General features: G+C 36.7%; 1 protein-coding gene and 1 non-coding gene across 2 annotated transcripts; one reads left to right on the top strand and one right to left on the bottom strand.

Moving 5' to 3' along the window:
* Positions 1–109: 109 nt before the first annotated feature.
* LOC100013256 (histone-binding protein RBBP4) lies at positions 110–2,158 on the bottom strand. Its single transcript, XM_056802623.1, has one exon. The coding sequence runs from the start codon at positions 2,042–2,044 to the stop codon at positions 767–769; it is 1,278 nt and encodes a 425-aa protein (XP_056658601.1). The 5' UTR covers positions 2,045–2,158; the 3' UTR covers positions 110–766.
* A 7,845-nt stretch (positions 2,159–10,003) lies between these two features.
* LOC130455333 (U6 spliceosomal RNA) lies at positions 10,004–10,110 on the top strand. Its single transcript, XR_008913246.1, has one exon. It is a non-coding gene; the product is annotated as a U6 spliceosomal RNA (small nuclear RNA).
* The last annotated feature ends 13,953 nt before the right edge of the window (positions 10,111–24,063 follow it).

Genomic DNA, 24,063 nt, shown 5'->3' with positions numbered 1-24,063 from the left:
ATACCTTCTTTGTAACCTGGTGGTCCCAAGTTTAAAACAAAAATTCACAGAAAGCAAAGAAATAATATGAAAACATAGCTCAAGAAATACACTAGAGAGCAAAACTATATGAGAAGGTGAACAAAGATATTTTGTAGGTACAGCTATAAAACATTTCACATGGCTGTTTGTCCCCCCTACCCCCATCAGATGAGAAACGGAAGGAGACACTAAACAGTCACTAGGGGAAAAAAATTAAATACAACAAAAAAATTTTCACTAAGAAATTTTGACCAGGTACAGAGGAAACCAAGGGTAGCCTAGAAGGTTAGCCATGCCAATTTTAGTCTCTGAATTTCTCTATAAACAAGGGAAACAATTCAGACATCTTACAATGCTAATACCTCAGTGGCTCAGACTCCTCACTTGGATAGAAATACTATCCCATTCTAATTTTAGTTAAATTAGCCTGAAAAACTTGCAGTTATAGCTTAGGAAGAAAAAAATACTCATGGTCCATTTTCTGTGGCTAAAATCAGATTTTTGAGCTGGATTTGCTCATAAAAAGTTCTTGGGGGAAAAAAAAATATTAAATATGGGTGTGTGGCTCTGCTGAGTCAAGCCCCCCCCCCTTCACCTCAGTTAAGAGTGAGATCACTTGCTGTCTGGGTTAACTGGTGCCTATAGAAGGATGTCTCGACAAAACATGTCTGTCTCAAAACCAGTGTTGTCAATCTTAGGTTGGGAAGTAAGGGGAGTCTAAAAATCAGCACCAGTGCAGACAAGTCTAGGACCCCTGTCCCTCTGGATCCACACTTCCTTCAGGGTCTTCATCATTGTATATGTTCTCAGCCATTTGCCAGACTTGCATGATATTGTCTTCTGTTACAGAACAAATAACCCATGGTTCATTTGGGTTCCAGGAGAAATCAGATATTTTGGCAGTGTGACCACCATGAATAAACAACAATTCTGGTGGGCCATCTTCTGCATCTTCTGGGGACTGCTCCTCTCCAATTTTACTCAAGTCCCAGACGTTCAGCCTTCGGTCAGTGCCGCTGGAAGCCAAGATAGTTTCATTGTGAGGAGACCACTGAACCTGGAATATTTCATCCTTATGTGACTCAAAGGAATGCAACTTCAATTTCAGATTTCTAAGATCCCACAATGCAACTGTCTTATCAGCTGATCCTGTGGCAAGAATGAACTCACTATAAGGATTAAAAGAAAGACAATTTACTTCGGCAGTGTGGGCATCCACTGAGTGGCTTGGTTTAGAAGTATTATTTGACCGTGTGTCCCAGATCATAAGTTTCTGATCATCAGCAACTGATCCAAAGAGAGATTCATGGAGGAGGTGCCAAGAAACATCTTCGACTACTGCTGTGTGTCCTGTGAATATGGTCTTTGCATCCACTACTTTGCCTTCCTTTGGAACAGCACTGATGTCCCACAAGCAGATGGTATGATCATCTGATGCACTAAGCAAGTGTCCACTGAGATTTGGGTTCCACGACAACCCATAGCCCTCTTTTTGATGTCCACGGAGGCGCAAGTCTGGATTACACTCCCCAGAAGGGTCTGGCTTTGAAGGGTGCTTGGTATAGTCAAAAACAAGGACATCACTGGATGGAGTCTTTGTTGCAATGATGCAAGGATTCTGGGGCATATAACGTGCCCTGTTCACTTCTCCTTCATGGTTAATCTTGATTTCAATTTCAATTTTCCCGCTAACTGAGCCAAAGCCTCCAAATTCTCCTTTTTCACTGTCATAGTGAGAGGCATCAAACTGAGCATCATCATTGGGGAGCTGCACACTGGCTATCACAAGATGATTCTGTTCATCAGATGTGTGTGTACCCAGGACAAGTCGATGAATGCTGAAATCTTTCCCTTCGGGTCTTGTTACATCTGGAAGCCACTGTGCAGTCAGGCTGGGCCATTCTAAGGCATGGGTCATTACTAAATCATAGAGAAAAGGAGTATTTTTTTTCCATATTTTATACTCCTCGTTGATCACTCGTTCTTCTACAGCATCATCAAAGGCTGCTTCCTTGTCGGCCATGGCGGGCGGAGAAGCTGACGGACGGAATGACGGGCGGAGGGGCCAGGGGCTCCCGGGGTCGCGGCGCAGCGATGGGGGGGGGTGAGGGTGAAGGGGTGGGGGGTGGGGGAGGGCTCGAGGGCGCTCGCTCCGCGCGCGCGGCCTCTATTGTTTCCTGCCGCCCCTCCAAATACTATTAGTTTTATCTTTATAATATTTCTCATATTACCTCTTTCTCTCAATCATTGCCACTGCACTAGTATAGGTCCTCATCAACCTATGCCTGCACTATTGAAAAAGCCTGCTGGTTATTTTATTTATCTCAGTTCTTTTCTCAATACAGTCCATCCTCTACTCATCTCTCAGGGATCTTCCTATAGCACAGATCTTACCATGTCATTCCTCCCCCCTACTTGATAAACTCCCATGGCTCCCCATCACTTCCAGGATCAAATATAAAAATTCTCATTTTAGCATTCAAAGCCTTTCACAATTTTGCTCACTATTATCTTTCCAGTGTTTTTATACATTGTTCCCTGTCCTACTCCCTCCCTATCCCCATATTACACAATCTAGTGACATTAGCCTCCTTGCTGTTTCTTGAATGAGATACTATCTCCTGATTTCATGGACATTTTTGGGGTGTCTCCCTTGCCTGGAATTCTCTCCCCCTTATTTCTATATTCTGACTTCCTTGCTATACTTTAGGTCTCAGATAAAATCCCACCTTTACAAGAAGCTTTTCCTAATCCCCTTTAATGTTAGTTCCCCCTCTCTTTTGATTATCTCCATTTTAATCTGAATATATCTTGTTTGTTCACAATCTCTACACATTTTCTCCTCTATTCAATTGTAAGCTCTGTAATGGCAAGAACTGTATTTTCCTTTTTTTTTTTTGGTATCCCCAGCATATGGCTTAATACATGCTTATTGACTGATTGATTCTGAGTTGGCCTTACAGCTGTGTGGTTTAACAGAAAGAAGACTGAACTTGTAATCAGGAGGAATTTGTGTTAGAACATTGTGTCTGACACTTTGTGTCTCTGTAAGAGTGTACCCAGTTAGACTTTAGCAAAAATGAGGGTCAGAAGGGAAGCCCTTTCAGGTATTAAGGAAACATTCTACACCAGGAAAGAGGTTTGAGGCTTGAACGCTTCAAATAATTATAAAAGTCCATCAAAGATACTGAACTCCTCTAAGGTCACAGACTGACACATCTGTCTCCAGCCAGTAATCTGCATAAGACCCCAAGAAGAATCTGGAAAATATAACTGATCTATCATTGTGGATCATTGGTTAAGGAGACTGTGTTCTGAATCAGGCAAAATTACAAAATAGGAGAGGTTAAATCTCTCTCACCTCAGAGCTGAGATCCTGAGGGAATCAAAGAGAAGGTATTTTCTGCCAATATTAAACTGAGTTATTGCCCATGTTGAGAGAGCAGAGCAATGCTCCAGGTAAAGAAAAACATAGTAATACTCAGACAAGTCAGGGACTGGAATGGGTAGATTATAGTTGTCCATGGAAGAGTACACTCAGGGAGTTGAGCAAATTAATTTACCTAGGAGAAATGCCTGACCCTAGAGTACACAGTAGAGTACACAGCACTCCAGAATCCTTCCTGATCCTGCCTAGCAGTAGTAGCCCAATGGCTGAGCAATGTACCTAGTCCAGTCTAATAGCAGCAGACTGGTAGCTGAATGAATTGCTATTCCCAAATTGTGAGTTGTTTTAGCTACATGGTTTCCCTACATTTGTGCCTTGATACCATTAAAGATTAAGTACAAATGGACCAAGTATGGATTCATAGGAGCATGAGCCTCAGGGTTGTCTCTCCCATCTCCATAGGAGAGCTTTGTGATCACTGTTCTTACTATGACTTTTGAATAAATGCCTTTTTAAAACTGTGTGTCTGCTGGCTAGTTGTTAAGGGAAAATACACTGCTAAGGGCTCATGAACTACAGTGTTAGGAACACAACCATCCACATAGTTAATTATAGAGCCTGAGTTAGCAATCTTTCTTCTGGGAACCTAACCTGCAAGTGCTAGAATGAGCTGGAGGGAGTAGACTCAGAAGGGGTACTTATAGCTATGAGATCTTGGGAAAGACATAAATTCTCAGAATCTCATTATCTGAAAAATAGAAATCAAATGAGAAAATGTATGACACATAGCAAATTTTCAAGTGTTATGTAAGTGTCAGCTACTATATTCAAGCCACAAATATTTACCAAACATCAAGCCAGATGAAAATAAGAGTAAGATGCTGAAGTGACAGCTTGTAAGAAACTTATAATCTAGTTGAGAGATAGGTCATAGTCTCAGGAAGATATCACTAGTAATACAATGAATATAATAATAATAAATACTGATGATCATCATAATTGTGATAAATAACTCGCATTTGTTTAGTACCAACTATTTGCCAAGCACTGTGTTAAGTGCTTTACAAATATGATCTCATTTGATCATATAATGATGATATTAAAAAATAAGTATCATTTTATTAGTTTAGAGATAAGAAGCAGAGCGACTGGCTTGAGAGAATTGGAGTTTGAAGCAGAGCTGAGAGAGCACGTCAATTTCAAATGTTGACAGTTATAACCATTTTTCTGTGTCAGTTACTCTCTTTGGCAGTTGGCAGTTGGTCTCTGGCAACACTCACAGAGACTCTCTCTCAGGGCTGGAGGAAATAACATCTTTGACTCTCTCTCTGTCTGAGGGAAAGACCTGAAGAAGCTTAGTGTTTTCTTTTTCCAACTTGGGGAACACTACTCACTATCTATTTCTGTCTCCATAAATTGGTTTATATCTGAGAAGACCAAAGAAAGATCTGGTCTTTGGTTTGGACTCTGGTCTGTTAAGACTCAGAGTCCCAACGTGATTCTTGTTGAGACTCAACCAACTAGCCTTTGCTATTTTATAACTGGAAGGTGAAGTTAAGGATTATAAGGATAATAGTGGTAGTTTTATTTAGAATTGTAATAAATTTGTGTTATTCAGATCAGGGAGGATTAGTGTAGCCTGTGAAACACAGGAGAAGTGGTTCCTTGTGGAACCAGGGAGTTTATTTGGGTGGATTTAGAATCCCATAGAATTAGAAATGCTTATTATCCCTATATATTTCAACAAATATTTTATGTTTTATAAGTCTCTTTAGCATCCTTGCACCTGGCCCTGAAGGGAAGTTCACATATGAATTGATTACACAATTGATTACATTTATCCAAAAGTATCTAAATAGTTTTGAACTTGTATTGGCATTGTTTTCCCATCTATTTTTATAATTCACCAATATTATTTTTACAATCCTCACAAAGACCCTGGGAAGTAGGAACTTTTATGATCCTGATTTTATAGATAGGGATACTGAAGCAATCAGGTTAAGGGATTTGTTTGGGATCACAGAACAAGTAAAGTGTTGAGGTTGGATTTGCACTCAGATCTTACTGACATCAAGGCTAGTGCTCTATCTGCTCTGTGTGTGAAAATATATCAAAACAAATGATATAAGAAAGGAGCACAAGTAGTGCTCAGAGGAAGGAGAGGTCACCATGGGTGGAGATGATCAGGAAGGTAGAATTTGAACCAGGTCAAGGAAGTTAAGTGGCATGAAGATCTATGAAGAGAAGAGAGGAGCAAATTCCTGATCCTTACAACATTTTGTTCACTTACCCTCTGAAATAGCAGTAGACAAATGAATATTCAGACAAATGTATATCCTTTTGGGGATATACTGCCTGACTGCAAGGTGACCCCTGGTTTCCCTCTTCCCATGTCTTAGGTCTTCCCAACGGATGCTAAAAGAATCCCTCATGATTAGCACTGTGCCTACAACATAGTAGATCCTTAATATGTGTTTATGGAATTGAACTGAAATTGATAGAAACATATTCTGAGAAAATAAATCCTTTTTATATTGTGGATCTAAAGGGCTAAATACAGGTCAACTGCTTTTTCTTTATATTAAAATAATATTTTGTAATTTTATAGTGATTTAAAATGTACTAAATTTATTATTTAATCCCTATAACAAAAAAGCAGACCAGGCAGATAGTATTATCTTTGCTTTACAAATGAGAACATTGAGGCATGGTTCAGTGATTTGCTCAGGGTTATAGTGCTGTTAGATGGAGGAGGTTGGGTCAAAATCCACATAGGACTCTTACTTCATCCAGTGTACTTCATATCACCAGTACCTGGAAGCAGTGTAGTAGAATTTTATTGTGTCTTATTACAATTCAAAGTGGGACCAGAAAATTTTCTGGCCTAAAAAAGATTATTATTGTGATGATATTCACTGTAAGGAAATTTGGCTTGTACACAGAATGCTGGCTTATAGAGTTCAGAAGATGCATGGCAGATATGGAAGACTATAGAAAGCTATACTGGATTATTTATTATGGAGAGGGGAATTAACCTGCAAATGGTTTGCTAGCTAATACCACTTTTTAAACTTTAATTTGTGTTCTAACAAGAAATTAAAAGTTCCAAAAATAATATAATAATATTGATGTCTGTTGCCTTGGATGAGACACTTCCTATTCTTGGGCTGTCTTCCTATTTGTCAAATGAATTTGCTCCTGTGGTTTGACCACACTCAACTAAATGCCACCAAGAAGAGCCTTTTGACTGTGTTGTTTCTAGCCATTTCAATGAGAAATTCTCAAATATGGAAAATAACAGGAAAGGTGAAATGGAGTGTATTATTCAGGAGACAGTATGAACCCCACTGAGTCAAAAGTAGAGCTGCATCCCAGGAGTGTTGGGGATTAAAGGAATTAACCCAGGAGGTAACTTGTGAGGATCAGCTCAGATCTTAATAACCTTTAGAAATGTTTCCCAACTATTTCAGCCCTTACTACTATTTTTTTCCCAAATTTTGTATCATAAGATCTTTACTTGGTAACCTTGTGGTGGGCAATGTATAGGAATCAAGTCAAGTCAACAAGAATTTATTAAGCTAAAATTATGTGCCAAGAACTGTGCAAAGCACTGGGAATACGAAGACACAAACAGTCCATGCCTCCAAGGATCTAATGAAGACAATTACGTATAAACAAGATATACGCACAGAGGAAGTATTATAGAAAATATCATAGGGAAAAGAGTAGCCAAGAAAGAAAGTAGAAGGGTGGACTTTGGAGTCCTGAAAAGAGACTTTAGCCATTATTCTGAGAGAATTGGATGGTGTAACTGTTTCCAGAATCTAAGAATAGAGTTGACTCTTGCTTGGATCTTTTTTCATTGTGATACAACATTGAAATGTTTATTTTTTAATTTTATATTTCAGTATATTTTATTGTGTCTCATCATATCATGTTGTATCAAGTCATATTGTATTGCACATGACTTTATCATGAGATAACTCTGAGATGTTTCCCATTGTCCCTTGACCCAGACTTATTTAGTTATAGGGAAAGGGTGGAACCAAGTGTTATAAATGTTAAGCCAGCAGGGTCTCCGAGTTGGAGAAGAGAAAAATCAATATTATTGATCATATATTTTATCAACAGTGTAGCAAATCATACAAAGACATACTCAATATTTCAATAATTTATCATAGTGAAAAATATCCAGTCATCTATAACCACTGATTCTGGAAACATATTTTCAAAACAGATCTTTCAGGATGACAGTTAATTGAAAGTCTCTTCCAGAATATTATCTTCATAATATCTGAAAGGAAAAGATATTTAGATCATAGAGTACTATCCTTAGGTTCTGTTATCCTGGTAGACTTACTCAGCATGGGAAATTGTGCAGCTCTAGGCTAAATATCAAACATTGGCTCTCACCATCCAACTCCCCTAATGTTATGGTCATGATCTGGACTGTGGAAAAGCACAACATAGTCACAGACCCAGACAGACAATGAGTTATAGATTAGAACCAAACTTGAAAATCTTCTGTGTATGTGTGAGGCACATATGTTCTTGTCCTCTTCTCCCAGAGGATTAGTTACAAATTGTACACACAGATGGAGAGACAAAAGGAAAAAATTACCCAGGAGTCCCAGGCTACTGCAACATAACCATTGCATTGTTTCTCTAAGTCCCTCCTTGGCTCTAGTTCCTGGATTCTCCCTTGATAGTTCTTTCCATATACAACTATATGATATCCAATTTGAGGTGCATTGGTATTTGCTTTGCTTAAGGACTATCTGCTTGCTGCTGTTCCAAAGAATGTAGAATGTTCCTGGGTATAGTCTAATTTGTGATATCCTTCTTCAGTGCCCTACCTTCATTGTTAGGCTGACAACTATGATCCTTAGTGGCAATCATGTGTAATAGGTTTTAGGAATGATTCCACATGTAGCTAGGTGGGGTGGTCTCATTAATAATTACTTGCCTATTTTCCATATTAATTCTTATCCCAGGTTCTAGGGCATCAGGAGGATATATTCTGATATTTTTCTCAAGTTAATAGAAATGTTCACTCATTAATTAATCAATTAATTATGAAACCCAAGCCTATTTCATTAAATGTTAAGTAAACTGGAGAAACTTCTTTTCCATATTTCTCCCCTCTTTCTGCATCAAAACCAGTCTTATAGATTTAATAAACATCAATATTATTGGTTACATATTTTATGAATAATGTCACAAAATAAATATATGCTTATATATTTCAATAATATATCAGAGAGAGAAAGATTCCAGAAAGGATCGCTTCTAACCATTAACTCTGGAAACTCAGCCCCATTGTTCATCTTTCTCAGGATGAGAGTTTATTAACATTTTATTCTCAAATATTATCTTTATTATATTTCTTTGCAAGGTAAATGATAACTCATTGAACTTCTCAATAAAGTTATTCTCTTAGGCTCTTAACTCTGTGTCTAATATACTCAACCAAAAATTCTCTTAATCTTCTTTCTCATTGCCTAGTCTCTTACAGCTCTGACATTACAAGAAACACCAGAATGAGTCCCCTCAATCTCCTTATAGGTATTATTTAAACTGTAACTCAGGTTCTAGTTTCCTCTTATTTTTTCTTAAATAAGCAAAGAAATAAAAGGAAGGGATAAAAGAAAATTAGGATTGCATAAAATTGTGACTCTACCACACAGGGTTTTTTTGAGGGCATATTTGAAATTTAACAAGTAGTTCCAGCCTTTTATTACATATTTATATCATATCCTGAATTTTCTTCTGCTCTCTCCTTTTTATTTTTAGTGGACTAGTTCATTAATATTCTTCCCTCCTGTTTTATTATTTATTTTATTATCTTTTTTGATAATCCAATGCTACTGTATATTGATTACAAGGCAGAAGACAGATGAGGGCTAGGCAATGTGGGTTAAATGACTTTCACAGGGCCACATAGCTAAGAGTGTTTGAGTCCAGATTTGAACCCAAGATTTCCTGTCTTGAGACCTGTCTTGATTTTCCATGATTCTCTAAGTTCACAATCATACTATCTGCAATGAGTGGTAGCTTTGTTTCTTCATTATCATTGATCTTATCAGAAAGACTTCCTCTGTTTCTCTATTATAAATATTGCTAGCTAGCTCTTAATATATTTATCATATAAAGAAATGGTTCAGTTATTACCACTTTTTAAATGTATAGGGCTATTGAATTTTCTCAAAAGCTTTTATTAGATATAGTGATATAATTTTGCTATTTGAAATTTTTTTTTAATATGGACTACTATATTTAGTGTTTTACTAATATTGAACCACCCCTAAACCAAACCAGGTCTTAGTGAATAATCTTTTTAACATATTGTCATAGCCTTTTTGCTAATTTTATTCATTTTTTCATCAATATTCATTAGAATCATTAGTTTTCTTTGTCTGATTTATCTCTTCTTGGTTTAGGTATAAGAACCATATTTTTCTCTTAGAAGGAATTTGTGAAGATCCTGTGTCCCCCCATTATTTTTGTAAATGATTTATGTAATATTAAAATGGATAGCTAGGTGATGCAGTGAACTTGGAGGCAAGAAAACTCATTTTCACAAGTTCAAATACAGTGCTCACTTTGGCAGCACACATACTAATATTGGAATGATACAGAGAAGATTAGCATTGTCCTTTCACAAAGATGACATAAGTTCAAGTACAGCCTCAGATGCTTATTAGCAGTGTGACCCTGGGCAAATCACTTAACCTTGTTTGTCTCAGCACCTCATCTATAAAAAAAAGCTGAAGAAGGAAATTGCAAATCGCTCCAGTATCTTTGCCATGAAAATCCTAAATGGGATCATAAAGAATCAGACATGACTAAAATGACTAAACAACAACAATATTAAAATTGTGCTTGAATGTTTAATACAATTTACTTATAAATCTACCTGGTTCTTTTTTTAACCTTTGGAAAGTTTTTTATGGTTTATTCAATTTATTTTTCTGAGAATGAGTTGTTGAAATTTTTTATGTCTTGTTCTGTTAGTTGAGGTATATATATATTTAAAAGTATTAAAACATTTTGCTGTTATTTTACTGACATGAAATAGGCAACATTCTAATAATTTTATTATTCTTTCTTTTGTTTTAAGTTCCTTTTCTTATTTTTTATATTGTCAAGTTTATTTTCCTCTTTTTGGATGAGATTATGTAATGACTTATCTATTTTATTAGTTCTTTAAAAGCTCCTATTTTTATCAATTAATTTTTTGCTGATTTTTACTTTTTTTCTATGATTTTTGGAATTTCTACTTTTGCATTTATGGACTTTTTCTTTGATTCTAAAACTTTTAGATGCACACCCACTTCACTGACTTATTCTTGCTTTTATTATTAAAAGGTTAAAAGGTGATATAAAATTTCCTCATTGAACTGCTTTGCCTGTATCTCCAAGTGTGTAGCCTCATTTTTATTATGTTCTTTGATGAAACCATCTACTGTTTCTGTGATTTGTTCCTAACTCCTCAGTTCTTTAGGATTACATTATCTAGTCTCTACTAAGTCTCAGTCTTTGCTTTGAGTTTCTTTTGTTGATTATACTTTTTATTATCTTGTGGCCAATAAAGAATATATTTGATATTTCTGTACTTCTACATTGGTTTATAAAGTTTAATGCTCTATCACATGGTTAATTTTTGAAAAGTCAACATAAGCTAAAAAAAACGCATATAGCATATTCAATTCTATTCCCATTGATTAATCACAAGAGATCCATTATATCTAATTCTTTTAAAGTCCTATTCTGGCTTCTTCTGACTCCAAAATATGCCCTTCTCTTTCAGCTTATCTGATTAATGGATTCTGCTAATAGATATTAATAGGCTAATGTAGAACATGCTTTCACTTACTAGGATCCTTCTAATGGTGGAAACTTCAGGTCCTGGGTGCCTGAAGTAAGAAGAGAATATTAGGCAAAAGGGTCTTTAGATTCATGGATTGAGAATTTGAAAGGACATTGATCTGCTGGTCTACCTCCACCACTATCTCCTATTTTATGGATAAAGAAAAACAGAGACCCAGGAGATAAAGTGATTTGCCAAAGGTCACAGAGCTGGTGAAGCTGGGATTTGAATCGAGGACCTCTGCCTTTAACCTGGGATCTGAAATCATTGCGTTGTCTTTGCAAACAGATAGCTCTATTCTTTTTTTTTTAAACCCTTACCTTCCGTCTTGGAGTCAATATTGTGTATTGGCTCCAAGGCAGAAGAGTGGTAAGGGCTAGGCAATGGGATTCAAGTGACTTGCCCAGGGTCACACAGCTGGGAAGCGGCTGAGGCCAGATTTGAACCTAGGACCTCCCGTCTCTAGACCTGACTCTCAATCCACTGAGCTACCCAGCTGCTCCCTGCTCTATTCTTTATTCTTTAGAATAGATTTCTTTTTCTTCTGCCAGAAGGGATTGGTACCTCTGAGAACCAACAAATTGTGCAGGAACTTTCTGGAGAGTATTGAAAGGCCCTTTTGGAGACAAAGGGAATCTGTTTTTCCTTTACTCTTCCTACTCACTACCCACAGAAATGCACAACCCCATTTGATGATGGTTCATCACTTCTGTAAACAAGTGCACCTGGTTGTCTGTCCCAGACAGTCCAGAGTTTAATATATAAAAGTTCCTGGAATCTCCTAACTTAGAATCTGTTAAGAAGTTTTCTATGGGACATATGAAATTAGAGAGGTGGGGAGAGAAAAGAGCTTTAGAATGATATTGTTCAACTACTATTACACCAAAGCAATATAGTGGAACACTGTCATTGCTGATGATACACAAATGGATTCCTCCATCCGGGTTTAACCATATAGAAGCAGTAGGAGAGCAAAGCAGATTGCTGGAAAGATGAGTCAAAGAGTGAAAAAGGATAAACAATCCATTGGTGAGGAGTGGCTGAAGGAGGGAGTGTTACTAAAGATAGACGGGATGAAAAATCTGTACTCTCTCAATCTCTTAATCTCTCTGTCTCTGTCTCTTTCTCTCCCCACCTCCTTTGTTGTTTGTCCTTAGCTTCATTTCTTTTTTCTTTTTTTCATTTTCTTTTCATTTTTCTCATTTCTAGTTCCACATAGAAACAATTTTTGACATTTTTTTGATATTTTGGAATTCAAATTTTTCTCACTCCCTCCTCAACCCCCCATTCCTGAGGAGGTGAATAGTCTGATATAGGTTGTATCTATACTTTCGTGTATTGCACATTTCCATGTTGCCCATGTCATGATAGAAATAACATATTGCACATACAATAGAAATCTCATGAAAGAAATATGATAGAAGATGGCATGCTTTGATCTGCACTCAGACTCCAATAGTTCCTTCTGTGGCTGGGGATAGCATTTTCATCATTAGTCCCTTGTGGTTATCTTGGAAACTGTCTGTTCATATCCTTTGACCACTTATCAATTGCAGAATCACTTGTGTCCTTACAAATTTGACTCAGTCCTCTATTATAATTGAGAAATGAGATGCTTGTCAGAGACATTTGCTATGAGATTTTTTCCAAATTTGTGGTTTCCCTACTAATCTTGGTTGCATTGTTTTTATTTCTACAAATTCTTTTTCACTTAAAGTAATCAAACTAATCTATTTAATTTTTTGTAATGTTCTCTATGTCTTCTTTGGTCATTAATTCATTCCTTATCTATAATTGTGACAGATAAACTTTCCCATGTTCGCCTAATTTGTTTATTATGTCACCTTTATTTCTAGATCAAGTACCCATTTTGACTTTTTCTTAGTGTATGATGTGAAATGTTGGTCCATGCCTACTCTTTACCCTACTGTTTTCTAGTTTTTCCAGTAGTTTCTGTCATATAGTGAATTCTTTTATCCAAAGCTTGGATCTTTGGATTCATCAAACACTAAGTTGCTATGGACATGGACTGCCATGGGTTGATTACCTAATCTATTCCATTGATAGACCACGCCATTTCTTAGCCAGTACTATATTGTTTTGATGATTACCACTTTATGGTATAGTTTGAGATCTGGTATGCTAGGTCTCCTTCCATTTTTTATATCAATTCCCCTGATATTCTTGGCCTTTTATTATTCCAGATGAACTTTTTTGTTATTTTTCTAGCTCTATGAAATAATTTTGGTTAGTTTGATTGTTATGTCACTGAATAGGTAAATGAATTTAGTTAGGACTGTCATTTCCACTCTATTGGCTCAGTCTATCCATTAGAAATTAGTGTTTTTCCAGTTGTTTAGGTCTGATTTTATTTGTGTAAAGAGTGTTTTGTAATTGTGTTCATATAGTTGCTGGATTTGTTTTGGTAGCTATACACTCAGGTATTTTATATTGCCTAGAGTTATTTTTTTTGTTTGTTTAAAAAAATTTTTTTAAACCCTTACCTTCCGTCTTGGAGTCAATACTGGGTATTGGCTCCAAGGCAGAAGAGTGGTAAGGGCTAGGCAATGGGGGTCAAGTGACTTGCCCAGGGTCACACAGCTGGGAAGTGTTTGAGGCCAGATTTGAACCTAGGACCTCCTGTCTCTAGGCCTTGCTCTCAATCCACTGAACTACCTAGCTGCACCCTCCTAGAGTTATTTGGAATGGAATTAGTTTTCTATCTCTTGCTGTTGGATTTTGTTGGTGGTAAATAAAAATGTTGATGATTTATATGGATTTCCTTTGTGTCCTGCAACTTTGCTGAAGTTCTCAATTTTATAGGGTTCTTAGGCATACTATTATATAATTTACAAGATAAATTTGTTTCATCATTGTGTATTTTAATTCCTTCAATTTTTTCTTCTGCATTTATTGCTATAGAGCTATAATAGTGATGATAATGCGTATTCTTGCTTTATTCCTGATCTTATTGGGAAGGGACTTAGTTTATCTCCATTTGTTTTTTATCTATCTATCTATCTATCTATCTATCTATCTATCTATCTATCTATCTATCTATTTGTTTATTTTAAACTCTTACCTTCTGTCTTGGAGTCAATACTGGGTATTGGCTCCAAGGAAGAAGAACAGTAAAGGCTAGGCAATGGGGGCCAAGTGACTTGCCCAGGGTCACACAGCTGGGAAGTGTCTGAGTCTAGATTTGAACCTAGGACCTCCCATCTCTAGGCCTGGCTCTCAATCCACTGAGCTACCCAGCTGCCCCCATCTCCATTTGTAAAAATGGAGATTTGAACCCAGACTTCAATCCCCAGAAGTCCTTGATAGTTCCCAGAATTCCCTAAAATCTCACCTGAGTCCTCATCTGGGCCTAGAACACAATTTGTATTTAAACTGACTCTCCGTCTACTTTGGGTCTCTCTGCTTCTGCTTCTGAGCACACATGGCTTTCAAGATGTAGTAAGTGAATTGTGAATGGGCTAGTGCTCTAGGCACGTGCCTTCTTAGTTTATATTTCTTTATCCTTGATTTCTAATAATCTTTAATAAACCTCTAAAAATATAATACTTTTAGTAGAGAAACTAATTTAATTTTACACATTACAGATAATGCTTGTTGATAGTTTCATTATTTATTTATTTATATTTCTTTATGTTGTAATTTTTGGGGACACACTCCTTAGATGGAGAAATAAGGGTTAAAGGCAGTGAGGAAAGGGTTGATGAAATGGCTTAGGATAGCCTAAGAGGTTAAATTAGTAATTAAGGTTAAGAGGTTTTGGTAGGAACAGGACCAAATAATCCTACAATACAGGAGTCCTCTTTGATTCAAGCAGTAGGCCCAGTAACAGTTCTGTTGAAATCCACTTGACAGCAGCAGCACAGGCAGCAACAGCAGTCAGGAACAGGCAGGATATCAAGAAGCCAAAGAAGAGGGAACCACTGGCTTCCTATGTCCACCCCAGAGATACCAGAAAGAAACCCTCTGGGCTTTCCTGACTGCTAGAGAAAAGCAGCCTCTCCCTCTTCCAGAGGAGTCCACCCACTCTCTCCAGCAACTTCCTCAGAGTCTTCAGTTCCTCAGTTCCTGAGAGTTCTGTGTGGAATGGTGGTTTGCAGAATCTCTTGCTGTCAGCTGGCTCCTGATAAAATCCCTTACTACACAGGGGAGAGGTAGGAAAAAGGGAAGAGAGCACTGCTCACCGATTTGAGTCCAGTATCTCAATAGTTCATAGAATGAAAGTCTTTGGAGAAATTAGGTTTCTTGACAGGAACCAGCAATGTTTTAAACAGGAACCCTCGATGTTAGGATTTCTGTCAGTGATGGAAATCTCCAAAGGTATCTCAAAATGGCCCCGAAAAACAGCTCCTCCTTCCACTCCCTTCTGTGTCTCAGCACCCAAGACCTCTCTCCTCAGGAGAATGTCCCAGAAATCCTTGTCCAGTTCCCAACTGCCATTGCTGCCTCATGCACTGTAGAACTCTCAACTTCCATTTCCCTCAATGGTTCTTTTTTCTACTCTCCATCATTACAACGTAAAAAGTAAAAAATTTTTGGTATTTTTCAAATACCACAGTCTCTTTGGACAAGAGATATTTTATCTGTAATGAATTTTAGCCTAACTACAAGCACCACAGTGCAAAAAGAATTTTTAAAGCTTTTAATTAGATCTAAAGCTACATTTGATGATCCAATCATGTGACTTTCTTCTAAACCTAGTTGGATCTTAAAGAGAAAGTTGCTCCAGCAGATTGATAAATTAATCCTGCCACGAGGATGCCAATACACCTTCACCTTAGATCAAAAGTTTGTACCACAACTGCTGAATTAGTCAATAGAAAAGTTAATACTCAGTATAGTCGTTTATATGAAAAACCTAAATTGGTCAATCCTTCATAGAAATTTCAAATATATCCAAATTTTATATATGTAGTGACAATTGTTTTTTCAACAGAACTTTAGGCCACAAAGAATAGAAATTTGTAAAAATTGTTTTAAATTATTTTCAGAAACTTTTAGATGAGATAAATTGGCTTATGCATTTTTTTTTTAATTAAACACAGGAGAGCTGACATAATCCTTGGTTACTTTAAAAGAAAATTATGTACTCTCTCTTCTCAGCTAGAAAACTTATACCTGAGGCTCAGAAATAATTGCAAACACCTGAAACAGCTTTATACAAAAACAAATTATTTAGAATTAACCATTCTTTTCTTTTCTTTTTATTTATTTATTTTTAGTCAATTTAGGACATTATTCCTTGGTTACAAGAATCATATTCTTTCCCTCCCTTTCCTTCCCCCACACTTCCCTTAGCCAATGCGCAATTCCACTGGGTATTACATGTATCTTTGATCAGAAACTATTTCCATGTTGTTGGTGTTTGCACTAGGATGTTCATTAAGAGTCTATATCCCCAGCCTTATCCCCTCAACCCATGTAATCAAGCAGTTGTTTTTCTTCTGTTTCTATTCTCACAGTTTTCACTCTGAATGTGGATAGTGTTCTTTCTTGTAGATCCCTCTGAATGGTTCTGGATCATTGCATTGACACTAATGGAGAAGTCCATTACATTTGATTGTACCACAATTGATCAATCTCTGTGTACAATGTTCTCCTGCATCTCCTGTTCACTTTGCATCAATTCCTGGAGGTCATTCCAGTTCACATGGAATTCCTCCACTTTATTATTCCTTTGAGCACAATAGTATTCCATCACCAACAGACACCACAATTTGTTCAGCCATTCCCCAATTGAAGGGAATCCCCTCATTTTCCAATTTTTGGCCACCACAAAGAGCGTAGCTATGCATATTCTTGTACAAGTCTTTTCCCTTATTATCTCTTTGGGGTACAAACCCAGCAGTGCTATGGCTGGATCAAAGGGCAGACAGTCTTTTAGTGCCCTTAAGGCATAGTACCAAATTGCCCTCCAGAATGGTTGGATCAATTCACAACTCCACCAGCAGTGCATTCATGTCCCAACTTTTCCACATCCCTATCAGTATTCATTACTTTCCATTGCTGTCATGTTAGCCAATCTGCTAGGTGTGAGGTGATACCTCAGAGTTGTTTTGATTTGTATCTCTCTGATTATAAGAGATTTAGAAAACTTTTTCATCTGCTTATTAAGAATTTTGATTTCTTTAATTGAACATTGCCTATTCATGTCTCTTGCCCATTTATCAATTGGGGAATGCCTTGATTTTTTTTTTTGTACAACTGGTTTAGCTCTTTATAAATTTGAGTAATTAGCCCTTTGTCAGAGGTTTTTGTTATGAAGATTGTTTCCCAATTTGTTGCTTCCCTTCTAATTTTTGTTCCATTGGTTTTGTTTGTACAAAACCCTTTTAATTTGATGTAATCAAAATGATTTATTTTACATTTTGTGATTTTTTTTCTACCTCTTGCTTGGTTTTAAAATCTTTTCTTTCCCAAAGATCTGACATGTGTTCACCTAATTTACTTATAGTTTCCTTCTTTATATTCAAGTCATTCACCCATTCTGAGTTTATCTTGGTATAGGGTGTGAGATATTTATCTAAACCTAATCTCTCCCATACCGTCTTCCATTTTTCCAGCAGTTTTTATCAGATAGTGGATTTTGGTCCCCAAAGCTGGGATCTTTGGGCTCATCATAGACTGAATTGCTGAGGTCACTTACCCTGAGCTTATTGCACTGATCCTCCTTTCTGTCTCTTGGCCAGTACCAAATTGTTTTGGTGACCACTGTTTTATAATATAGTTGAGATCTAGTACTGCAAGACCCCCTTTCTTTGCATTTTTTTTCATTATTTCCCTGGATATCCTTGATCTTTTGTTCTTCCAAATAAACTTTCTTATGGTTTTTCTAATTCAGTAAAACATTTATTGGTAGTTCAATGGGTATGGCACTAAATAAGTAAAATAATTTGGGTAGGATTGTGATTTTTATTATGTTAGCTTGTCCTAACCATGAGCAATCAATGTTTTTCCAGTTGTTTAGATCTAGTTTTAAATGTGTGGAGAGTGTTTTGTAGTTGTGTTCATATAGCTTTCTAATTCTTGCTGCTGAGATGTGTTGGAAATATATAGAAATGCTGATGACTTATGTGGGTTTATTTTGTATCCTGCTACTTTGCTAAAGTTGTTGATTTTTTTAGTTGATTCTCTAGGATTCTTTAAGTAGGCCATCATATCATCTGCAGAGAGTGATATCTTGGTCTCTTCATTGCCTATTTTAATACCTTCAATTTCTTTTTCTTCTCTAATTACTACTGCTAGTGTTTCTAATAAAATGTTAAATAATAGAGGTGATAATGGGAATCCTTGTTTCACTCCTGATCTTATTGGGAAGGCTTCTAGTTTAATCCCCATTGTAGATGATGTTTGCTTATGGTTTTAGATATATACTGTTTATTATGTTTAGGAAAGGCCCTTCTGTCTCTGTGCTTTCTAGTGTTTTCAGTAGGAATGGATGTTGTATTTTGACAAAGGCCTTTTCTCCATCTATTGAGATAATCATGTGATTTTTGTCGGTTTGCTTGTTAATATGGTCAATTATGTGGATGGCTTTCCTAATATTGAACCATCCTTGCATTCCTGGTATGAATCCTACCTGATCATAATGAATAATCCACATGATCACTTGCTGGAGTCTTTTTGCTAGTATCCTATTTAAGATTTTTGCATCTATGTTAATTAAGGAGATTGATCTATAGTTTTCTTTCTCTGTTTTTGACCTGCCTGGCTTTGGAATCAGTACCATATTTGTGTTGTAAAAGGAATTTGGTAGAACTCCTTTTTTGCTTATTATGTCAAATAGTTTGTATAGTATTGGGATTAGTTGTTCTTTGAATGTTTGATAGAATTCATTTGTGAATCCATCTGGTCCTCAGGATTTTTTCTTAGGGAGTTATTTGATGGCTTGTTCTAATTTCTTTCTTTCTTTTTTGTAATGGGGTTGTTTAGATATTCTATTTCTTTCTCTGTTAGACTAGGCAATTTATATTTTTGTAAATATTCATCCATATCACCTAGATTGCCATATTTATTGCCATGTAATTGGGCATAATAATTTTTAATGATTACCTTAATTTCCTCTTAATTAGAGGTGAGGTCTCCCTTTTCATCTTGGATACTGTCAATTTGATTTTTTATTTCCTTTTTAAAATTATATTGACCAGTACTTTGTCTATTTTATTTGTTTTTTCAAAGTACCAGTTTCTAGTCTTATTTATTAAATCAATAGTTCTTTGACTTTCAATTTTATTAATTTGTCCTTTGATTTTTAGGATCTCAAATTTAGTCTTCATCTGAGGATTTTTAATTTGTTCACTTTCTAGTTTTTTAATTTGCATACCCAATTTATTGACCTCTGCCCTCCCTAATTTGTTAATATATGAACTCAAGGATAGAAATTTCCCCCTGAGTACTGCTTTGGTTGCATCCCATAGATTTTGAAAGGATGTCTCATAATTGTCATTTTCTTCAATGAAATTATTGTTTCTATAATTTGTTCTTTAACCAATTTTCGAGAATTGTATTGTTTAATTTACAATTAATTTTTGATTTGCCTCTCCATGTACCCTTACTAATTATTATTTTCATTACATTGTGGTCTGAAAAGGTTGCATTTATTACTTCTGCTCTTTTGCTCTTGTTTGCAATGTTTTTATGCCCTACTACATGGCCAATCTTTGTGAATCTACCATGTGCTGCTGAAAAGAAGGTGTATTCCTTTTTGTCCCTATTTATTTTTCTCCACATATCTAGTAACTCTAATTTTTCTAAGATTTCATTCACTTCTCTTCCCTCTTTTTTATTTATTTTTTGGTTTGATTTATCTAGTTCTGATAGAGGAAGGTTCAGGTCTCCCACTAGTATAGTTTTTCTATCTATTTCATCCTTGAGCTCCACTAGTTTCTCCTTTAGAAATCTGGATGCTATGCTATTTGGTGCATACATGCTGAGTACTGTTATTTCCTCATTGTCTATACTGTCTTTTATCAGGATATAATTACCTTCCCTATCTCTTTTTATTAGATCTATTTTTACTTTGGCTTTGTCAGATATCATGATTGTGACTCCTGCCTTCTTTTTTATCAGTTGGTGCCCAATAGATTTGGCTATTTTCTTTACAGCCTTTTTAAACTACCCCCCACCCTTTCCCTCCCTTATATTGATTCCCTCCCCACCAGTGTGTTTGTTACCCTTCTACTTCCCTATAGTGTGCAAATCAATTTTCTGCCCCAATGTAGTTGATTGTTCTTTCCTCTTTGAGTCAATTTCAATGCATGTAAGAGTTGTGTATTTCCTATCTCCAACCTCTTTACCCTTCCAGTGGATTGATGTTCTCCCCCTCTCCCACCATGCACTTCTTTGTGACATATAAATTTACCCCATTTTGTTTCTTTTCCCATTTCTCCTAGGATTAACTTTTTTTAACTCTAGTTGTGTATATATCTATCTATGTATATATATATGTATATATATATATGCATACATATATCAATATACCTATTTATGTCTTGGTATTTTATCCTATACAGTTTGTCACTGTTCCCTCTACGTATAATTATTCTAGCTATGCAGGTGATGATAACAATTTTTAAGAGTTACCAATGACCTCTTTTCTTATAGGGTGTCAAAGAGGTATGCATGCAAGACAGAAAGCTAAGGACAGAAGAGCTGCCTGTCAAGTGACAATTCCATTGGAATATTCCCAGGAAAGACAGTTGGAGCCAAGCCAGCAGCTGAACTGGGCTGAGAAGCTTCTGAACTGGTCTCTTTTGGCTTCTGGAGCTGGGGTAGAGGTTTGTCAACTAAACTTTTGGCTGCTTGTGGCTGATGGTGAAGATCCTGAAGCTTTTGCTGACTGACTGAGGTTACCTGGCTGGTTAAAAGAAGAAAGAAGACAAATAATTGTCCTCCTATCTCTTAGACTGTCCCTGCTAGTGACAGAACTTCCATTTCCCCAATATCCTCCTAAGTCTCATTTTAGAGAATAGGGAAACCTATCCATCTTGCCTTATCCTCCATCCTTGTCCTGTCTTCCCCAAATAAACCTTTACTTGAGAAATTAAGAGAAAGAGTATCTTCTCTAAACCTCATAGTTCACAGTGAGTGAATTGAAGGAGAAGGTGGAGGGGAAACTAAAGGCATCAGAAGAGGGGAGGAAATGGGAGGCATTGAGGGAGGAGGGTAGGTAAAAACTTGATCCATTAGTCATCTAGAGAATCAATATACACCCTCAGGAATATCACTCTATTATAAGGGATACATATCATTTTAACTTATTGGGTCTCTTAAAAAGGTTTTTTTTTTTTTTTTGGTTTGTTCCCCCCCCCTTCTTAATTATCTTTTGATGATTCTCTTGAGTTCTGCTGCTTGGGCATTGAATTTTCTGTTCAGGTTTGGTCTTTTCTTTACAAATGCTTGGAATTCTTCTATTTTATTAAATGACCATACTTTCCCCTGAGAGAATATAGTCAGTTTTGCTGGATAGTTGATTCTTGGTTGTAGACCTAGTTCCCTTGCTTTCCAGAATATCATATTCCATGCCTTTTGGTCCTTTAGTGTAGATGCAGCCAGATCCTTTGTTATTCTCACTGTAGTTCCATGATATCTAAATGACTTTTTCTTAGCAGCTTGTAATATTTTTTCCTTGGTCTGATAGTTCTTGAATTTAGCTATAATATTCCTGGGTGTTGTCAGTTGGGGATTATGTACAGGAGGTGATCTGTGGATTCTTTCAATCTCCACTTTTCCCTCTTGTTCTAGAATGTTGGGGCAGTTTTCTTGGATAATTTCCTATAGGATGATGTCCAGGCTTTTTCTTTTGTCATAGCCTTCCGGTAGACCAATGATTCTTAAGTTGTCTCTCCTGGAACGATTTTCTAAACCTTCTGTTTTGTGAATGAGGTGTTTCATATTTTCCTCAATTTTTTCTTTCTTTTGATTTTGTTTTATACTGTCCTGCTGCTTTGTGAAGTTGCTTGCTTTTAATTGTTGTAATCTGGTTTTTAAAGACTGGATTTCATCCCTGGCTTTTTGGTCATCCTTCTCCTTCTGGTCTGGTTTTCTTTGGAGGTCATCTTTCATTTTTTTTCTTTGCCTCATCTTTCATCTCCTTTGCCTCATTTTAAAGATGATTAATTTTGGCTTTCAAGACACTATTTTCTGTTTCCAGATGACGTATCTTGCTTTGTAAGTTCTTTTCCCAGATTGTCTTCAATCTCTCTCTCTCTTTTTTTAAACATTATTTTATTTGGTCGTTTTCATACATTATTCACTGGAAACAAAGATCATTTTCTTTTCCTCCCATCCCCCCCCCCCCCCCGCCTTTCCCTCTCCCATAGCCGACGCATGATTCCACTGGTTATCACATGTGTTCTTGACTCGAACCCATTTCCCTGTTGTTGGAATTTGCATTAGAGTGTTCATTTAGAGTCTCTCCTCAGTCTTATCCCCTCCAACCCTGTAGCAGTTGCTTTTCATCGGTGTTTTTACTCCCACAGTTTATCCTCTGCTTGTGGGTAGTATTTTTTTTAGATCCCTGCAGATTGTTCAGGGAAATTGCATTGATACTAATGGAGAAGTCCATCACCTTCGATTGTACCACAATGTATCAGTCTCTGTGTATAATGTTTTCCTGGTTCTGCTCCTTTTGCTCTGCATCACTTCCTGGAGGTTGTTCCAGTCTCCATGGAATTCCTCCACTTTATTATTCCTTTTAGCACAAAGTATTCCATCACCAACATATACCACAATTTGTTCAGCCATTCCCCAATTGAAGGGCATCCCCTCGTTTCCCAATTTTTGGCCACCACAAAGAGTGCTGCTATGAATATTTTTGAACAAGTCTTTTTGTCCATTATCTCTTTGGGGTACAAGCCCAGCAGTGCTATGGCTGGATCAAAGGGTAGACATTCTTTTATTGCCCTTTGGGCATAGTTCCAAATTGCCCTCCAGAATGGTTGGATCAGTTCACAACTCCACCAGCAATGAATTAATGTCCCCACTTTGCCGCAACCCCTCCAGCATTCATTACTTTCCATAGCTGTCATGTTAGCCAATCTGCTAGGTGTGAGGTGATACCTCAGAGTTGTTTTGATTTGCATCTCTCTGATTATAAGAGATGTAGAGCACTTTTTCATGTGCTTATTAATAGTTTTGATTTGGCTGAGAACTGCCTGTTCATGTCCCTTGCCCATTTGTCAATTGGAGAATGGCTTGATTTTTTTGTACAATTGATTTAGTTCTTTATAAATTTGAGTAATTAAACCTTTGTCGGAGGTTTTTATGAAGATTGTTTCCCAATTTGTTGCTACCCTTCTGATTTTGGTTACATTGGTTACATTGGTTTTGTTTGTACAAAACCTTTTTAATTTGATGTAATCCAGATTATTTATTTTGCATTTTGTAACTCTTTCTAATTCTTGCTTGGTTTTGAAGTATTTCCCTTCCCAAAGGTCTGACATGTATACTATTCTGTTTTTGCCTAATTTTCTTATAGTTTCCTTCTTTATGTTCAAGTCATTCACCCATTTTGAATTTATCTTGGTGTAGGGTGTGAGGTGTTGATCTAAGCCTAATCTTTCCCACACTGTCCTCCAATTTTCCCAGAAGTTTTTATGAAATAGTGGATTTTTGTCCCCAAAGCTGGGATCTTTGGGTTTGTCATATACTGTCTTGCTGAGGTTGCTTGCCCCCAGTCTATTCCACTGATCCTACTTTCTGTCTCTTAGCCAGTACCAAATTGTTTTGATGACCGCTGCTTTGTAATATAGTCTGAGATCTGGGA

The sequence above is a fragment of the Monodelphis domestica genome, chromosome 6 (genome assembly GCF_027887165.1).
Source record: "Monodelphis domestica isolate mMonDom1 chromosome 6, mMonDom1.pri, whole genome shotgun sequence".
Lineage (NCBI taxonomy): Eukaryota > Metazoa > Chordata > Mammalia > Didelphimorphia > Didelphidae > Monodelphis > Monodelphis domestica.
The sequence above is the reverse complement of the archived record's forward strand: the minus strand, read 5'-3'. Positions and strand labels throughout refer to the sequence as shown.